This window comes from Stegastes partitus, unplaced genomic scaffold (assembly GCF_000690725.1).
Source record: "Stegastes partitus isolate 25-593 unplaced genomic scaffold, Stegastes_partitus-1.0.2 Scaffold1104, whole genome shotgun sequence".
In the NCBI taxonomy this organism is placed as follows: Eukaryota; Metazoa; Chordata; class Actinopteri; family Pomacentridae; genus Stegastes; species Stegastes partitus.
The window spans coordinates 177,962-184,229 of record NW_007578835.1 but is presented as its reverse complement, the minus strand read 5'-3'; the positions used below and the strand labels follow the sequence as shown (position 1 = coordinate 184,229).

The window sequence follows — 6,268 nt, the reverse complement described above, 5'->3', positions numbered from 1 at the left end:
CATTTTGCGCCTCGTTTTAGTCGTTCTGTGACTCGTTTTCATCGTTTTCTTGTCTTGTTTTTCTTGTTTTGTGCCTCTCACGTCACATTTCGTCTCATTTTTGTAGTTTTTTATCACAGTCTGGTTGATTTGTGTCTCGTTTCCTTCGTGTTCTTTCCTGTTTCTGTCCTTTCGGGGTCCTGGTTTGTTCATCCTGAACCGTCAGACTGACGTGATGTGAGGAAGGACGTCAGGACGGCAGCTAAGTGTCTGATCAGTGCGACAACCGACTATTATCCTAACTGGTCCAAACTAAATGACAGAATCTGTGAGAGTTCTGACTGGTGCCACTGGGACTGAGACATGTGGTTTTGTTTACCCGGTTGGACGTGAGCTGATTTTAGACGTGATCCTGGTTCTGAAGATCTAGAACGTGTTGCTCTGAGGGTTCCTGCTCGAGGTGGTTCTCTGTAAAGTTCTGGACACCTTTTAGCGGACGGTTGTGGTTCCGTCTTCGAGTCTGTTTACCAGAGCCAGCGCCGCCACAGCGCCACCTTCTGACCCGTTTCCTGGCTCCACAGCAGTCGATGGAAACCGACCGAACTCAGTCCTGGTGTTTCAGAAGTAAATCCTCCTGACAGCCCAGTGGAAAGGCCCCGTGGAGCCGCTGGCCCGTGTGAGGCGGTTCTGGAGGCTCTGGGCCTCCTCATGGCGCTGATGAATGTGTGCTGCGGTGGAAACTCTGAGTGCTGCGTGTTTGCTTAATGCGGAGGTGGAAGTCTGCTGCAGCCCTGATGGAGGCTCGGCTCTGGGTCCTGACGGGTCGCTCGGGGTTGGCTTCCTGCACCTCCTTCAGCTCCCCCCTCCGCTGCGGGAGTCACGTGACCCTCCCCCCAACACCTCCTGCAGGAGTTTTAACTGTGCGGAGCATCCAGGAGGGCATCAGTCCCGGAGCAGCCGCTGCAGCTCAGCCATGCTGGACACGCTCACCTTCCTCCTGGAGAGGCTCTTCCTCCTCGCCCACGTCAAGCTGTCCAGCCTGCTGCCGCCTCTGCGCGGAGAGCAGCCGCTCACCAGGCGCTGTGAGCGGGACGAGTCCGCCCCGCAGCCCGCCGGAGCCCCGCAGCGGTTCCAGCGGGGAGACCTGCTGGAGGTCCCCCGGACCCTCTTCACGCACTTCGGCATCTACCTGGGCGACAACCAGGTGGCGCACCTCATCCCGGACATCCTGCCGGTTCTGACCGCCGACGGCCGCCAGATCCAGGAGATGGTGACCAACACGCGGCTGCTGCTCGGCGTCCTGTCCAAGCGCGCCAGCATCCGCGTGGACTCGGTGGAGGACTTCGCGTACGGAGCCGGGATCCTGCGGAACGCCATGGACCGGGCGGTGCGCCGCGGCGCGCTGCCCGGGGAGGAGGTGGCGCGGCGGGCGGAGCGGCTGGTGGGCTCCGTGTCCTACAGCCTGCTGTGGAACAACTGCGAGCACTTCGTCACCTACTGCCGCTACGGAACCGCGCAGAGCCTGCAGACCGACAAGGTGAGAACCGGAACCGGCCGGTGGCGCTTTTTACGCGCAGGGTGCGTCTTTACGCAGCGGGCTGCTCCACAGAGGCTCTCTGGGGTTCAGACGTTCAGGAGGAACGTTCAGCTTCTGTTCAGAGGCTAGAAGGAGAAAGTTCTGCTAAAGTAAAGTCCAACCCAAATAATCAACCAGACCTGACCTGATGTTCAGATGTTAAACTCTGTTCACTGAACTGAGTCTTTGTTCCAGAAAAGCTTCTGAAATGTTCTCTGAAGGTTTCATTCTGTAGAAACTCTGATGCTCATTTCTGCACTCACAGACAAAACAATCAAATCATCTGTTGTGTGTGAAGGAGCTGAACAGTGAAAGTCTTCAGTTCTGTTTCTCTCATCAGTTTTTATGATTATTTATGTGTTTATTTATTTATTTTGGGCTTCTTTTGATTCGTTTTCTGTCTAGTTTTGTAGTTTTGTGTCACAGTTTGGTTGATTTTGGGTCGTGTTTGTAGTTTTGTGTCTCGTTCTGATCACATTCTTTCTTGTTTCTGTCCGTTGTGTGTCTTCTTTCTCTTGTTTGTGTTATTTTATGTCTCATTTTCCAGTTTTGTGTTATTTTGGGCCTCGTCTACGTTGTCTTCTGTCTCCTTTTATAGTTTCATATCACAGTTTGGTTGATTTTAGGGTCACTTTAGTTGTTCTGTCTTGTTTTTAATCAGTTTCTGTCTCGTTTTGTGTGTTTCGTGCCACTTTGTGTCTCGCTTCAGTCGTCTCGTGTCTCGTTTTCATCGTTTTCTTTCTGGCTGCCGTCACTTGTGCGTCGGGTTTTCCGGTTCCGTGCCGTCCAGCTCTGGTTGTTGCCACACAGCTCCTGGTTCTTGCTCTGAAGCTGGAATATTCACACGGCTGTTTGTGGCGGAGTGACGACGAGGCGCCGAACCGCAGCCGGAGGAGGCGTCGACTCGCGCTCATGTCACAACACAAAACAAATGTTCTGTCTGTGCGTCACCAGAGCGCCTCGACTCCGTTCTGGGTTCTGACCTGAAAAACAAAACTCTGGAGCGTTTTAAAGACCGTCTTCTAAAGCCGAGGAGGAAAAAACTGGGTCGCCGCTCGGAAAAGTCCCGAGAACAAGAGCTGCATTGAGAGCTGCCAGCAGCGAGCAGCGAGGCGGACTCAGACGGTCCGGCTTCAGAAACAGCAAAACCGCTTCCACCAGCTGCACCGACCAGATGAACCTGAACCCTCTGAACCCGCTTGTCTTCGCTGTGGGTCACGTCTTAAAGTCCTGTAGCTCCACACAACAACAACAACAACAACAACAACAACAACAACAACAACATTCTCCACAGACGACGCCAACAGTGGAAGAAACTCGCTTCGTCTGTTCGTCGTCGTTTTTTGTCTCCGTTCCGTCGTTTTGCGTCTCGGTTTTGTAGTTTTGTGTCACGGTTCGGTTGATTTGTGTCTCGTCTTCTGGTTTCGTGTCTGTTTTTACTCGTTTTCTGTCTCGTTTTTCTTGTTTTAGATCATTTCTTGTGTCATTTTCTGGCTCAGTTTTATGATTCTGTGTCACACTTCGGTCGTTTGTCGTCTCGTTTTCTCGTTTCGTGCCATTTTGTGTTGTTTTTGTCATTTTTGTGCCATTTTTTTGGTGGTTTGCGTCTCGTTTTCTTCATTTCCTTTCTTGTTTGTTTCCGTTGTGTGTCTCGTTTTTCTTGTTTTCGGCCATTTCTTATCTCATTTTTGCAGATTCGTGTCTCGTTGTCTTGTTTTGTGCCGTTTTTGTCCTTGTTTTTGTCCAGTATTTGCTGTCGTTGTGTCGAGTTTTCTTCATTTTCTTGTTCCTCGTGTGTCTGGTTTTTCGTCTCGGGTCATTTTCTGTCTCATTTTCATCGTTTTGCATCTCGTTACTGTCTTATTGTTGTTTGCGTCACTGGCGTCGTCAGTTTCATTCCATGTGGCTTAAATGTAGGTTTGATGTTAGCATGTAGCCTCACAGCGCTGCTAGCATGAAGGTGTTTGTTTGGTTCAGTTTGTCGTCTTCAGCGTTGTGAGCGTGTTCAGAGAACAAACTGGTTCGATGCCAGGAGACGCCACAAATCAGTAAAGGTGTTGTTCTGCAAACAGGGACCCCTAGTGGTGAAGAGGAACATGACACAGCACAAGACGACGCTCAGAAACAGACAAGAACCGAATCAAAAACCAGGAGAAACAACGAATCTAAACCCAGTTTAAAACCAGCCCAAAACCCGCATAAAACTAATTTTAAAATCAGTCCTAAACCAAGTCCAAAGTTAGTTTAAAACTACTTTAAAATAGTGAAAATTCAGACTTAAACTAAGCTTAAAACAAATCCCATAAATCTAAAGTTAGCTCCAAAACCAACCTCAGACCGTCAATTTAAAATGGCGAAAAACAAAAAGAGTTAAACACCAGGTCAAAAACCGTTTAATGCTTCCAGAACCACCCAGAACAGAACCCCTCGGTTTAAACTTACATTTGCTCATAAAAACCAGTCAAACCGACGATCAGTGAGTCCAGGATGTGAACGGACGCTGCTTTCCTCCCTGATCCACTTTCACTTCCTCTAATTTCAGCCCAAACACTCGGGTTCATTAACGGGCCTCCGAGCTCCAGTTAAACAAACAGGAGCTCCTCCTGGTTCTTTACGACAGCCGGGTCTGGACTCTCTCAGCTTCTGTGAAAGGTTCTTGACTCGGACTTCGGCTTCGTTTGTTTTGGTTTTATACACAAAGTTTTCTCTGTTTCTGGCTGCATCAGGATTCGATTCATCAGTTTGTTACAGGAACCTCTGAAAGGAGAAAATGTCCAGAACCAAGTCCAGAACTAGCCTAAAACCAAGTCCAGAACCAGCTCAAACCAAGTTTATAAAGAACTCGTCCAAAATTACATCAAGTCAGTCTAAAACCAGATCCAAGACCAGTGTAGAACCAGTGTAGAACCTGTGTAGAACCAGTCTAGAACCAGTCTAGAACGGAGCCCAGTTCTCAGAGATGTTTGGAACCATCTTCCCGTCCAGAACCTTAAAAACTGCTCAGTGAACCTCAGAGCTGATGCTGTTTTAAAGTCACAGTTTCCGTCTTTCCGTCTGTCTGATGAAGGTCTTCAACAGAAATGTTCTCCGTGTTGTTCTGGACTTTGTTCTGGACTTTGTTCTGGACTTTGTCTTGCAGCTACGTTCACGTTCATTCTTCTTCTTGGTCTCTGCAGTTCTGCGAGTGGCTCAAGTCTCTGATCCGGGACCAGAGGAACGTGGTTCTGGCGGTCCTGCTCGGCCTGCTGTCCGTGGTGTGTTCAGGGATCTCGCCCGGCACCGTTCTTCCCGCCGTCCTGGTCCCGTTCACCCTGTGGATGGCCAGCTAAGAGCCGCCTCCTCCGCTGCTCTGGGCCGTTAGCGTTAGCAGCGCTAGCGACCAGGAGCCGTGCCGCCGGCCCTTTAAGAGGCTCGTGTAAATATCTGTACATACATCCACGACCAGATTGTTTCCTAACAGTCTCATGCTTTTGTACAGAATCTATTTTTTACAGCTCTGTAACACGTCGTGCTGTTTTTATTGTGTAAATAAAGAACCTGGAGTCGACTGGCTGTGGTCTCTGATCCGCTCATCAGCTCAGAGTTTATTCAGTTTGATCCTCTGACGCTGAAAAATAATTATGAAAAAAATCCATGAAAATTACAGTTTTGTTTAAATTTGTCTCAAAAAAGCTTCTTAATTTTAATCACAATCATAAATATGTTCTAATTACAAACAAAATGTTTCAAAACTATTTGAAAAAAAACACTTTTATTTATTTGTTTTCTCTCTGCTGTAAAATCCCAGGAGTTGAATTAAGATTTAATTTCTCAATAAATAAATAAACAAAACGAGCACTAATAAATCAAACAGCGTCTCGGTAGAAACAGGCGCTCTGCTCATCTTTGTGTTTTGCCGCCATCTGCTGGTGGTTTGTGGGAACTACAACAACATGAACAAAGTCAGTGATGCTGCAAAAACAGACAAAGTACTGAAAATAAAATCACAAATCCCAAAGTTTCAACCTTTAGAAAGTTTAAAAATGTTGTAAATGAAGAAAATAAAACACAAACGAGTCCCGATGGTCGTGTTTAGTTTAACGTTCTTCACTTAATGAATGACGTCATAACGAGCAGCTTTAAATCAACTACAGTCATTAACGTGAATAAACACAGTTTACAGTCGCAGCTCAGGACGACTGGAGGTTGTGTAGTTGTGTTGCTGAACGCACAACGACTCAGGTTGCTTCACAAAAATAATCCTGAATGTTGAGCTGCTGCTGGACCCACAGAGAGCTCAGATTCAAACACAAACAGACACACAATGAAACACAAACAGACACACAATGAAACACAAACAGACACACAATGAAACACAGACACACAATAAAACACAAACACACAATGGAACACAAACAGACACACAATAAAACACAAACAGACAATAAAACACAAACAGACACACAATAAAACACAGTGACACGAAACAGTCGTGTGTGTGTTTTCCATCATCGCGTGTCGATCTGGGAGGAGTTCTGTGTGTCTTTGTGTTAATTTTGTGTCTCTTTATAGCTGTTGTGTGTCCTTTTGTGTGAGTTGTGTGTTTTTGTGGTAATTTTGTGTGTCTTTTTAAAATCATGTCGTGGCTGTTCTGTGTGTTTTCTTCATCATTTTGTCTGTTTGTGGTGATTTTGTGTCTTTGTCACAGTTTGTTGCCTCATTCTGTTGTGTTGC

General features: G+C 47.2%; 2 protein-coding genes across 3 annotated transcripts in view; both read left to right on the top strand.

Annotated features, from left to right (window-relative positions):
• The first annotated feature begins 930 nt into the window (after nt 1-930).
• Nucleotides 931-5,848, top strand: LOC103367949 (lecithin retinol acyltransferase-like). Of its 2 annotated transcripts, XR_520752.1 has the most exons (3): nt 931-1,516; nt 4,732-5,097; nt 5,836-5,848. XR_520752.1 is itself a non-coding variant. In XM_008296148.1 (2 exons), the coding sequence occupies exons 1-2, from the start codon at nt 953-955 to the stop codon at nt 4,882-4,884; spliced, it is 717 nt and encodes a 238-aa protein (XP_008294370.1). In that variant the 5' UTR covers nt 931-952; the 3' UTR covers nt 4,885-5,102. The 2 variants fall into 2 exon arrangements, 1 of the variants encoding a protein (XP_008294370.1); XM_008296148.1 differs by lacking the exon at nt 5,836-5,848 and having other exon boundaries at nt 4,732-5,102.
• The window catches only part of LOC103367955 (lecithin retinol acyltransferase-like), a 6,026-nt gene continuing 5,335 nt past the window's right edge, over nt 5,578-6,268 (top strand). Inside the window, exon 1 of the mRNA XM_008296156.1 lies at nt 5,578-5,582. Coding sequence (XP_008294378.1) covers nt 5,578-5,582 — 5 coding nt within the window. The remainder of the gene's footprint in view (nt 5,583-6,268) is intronic.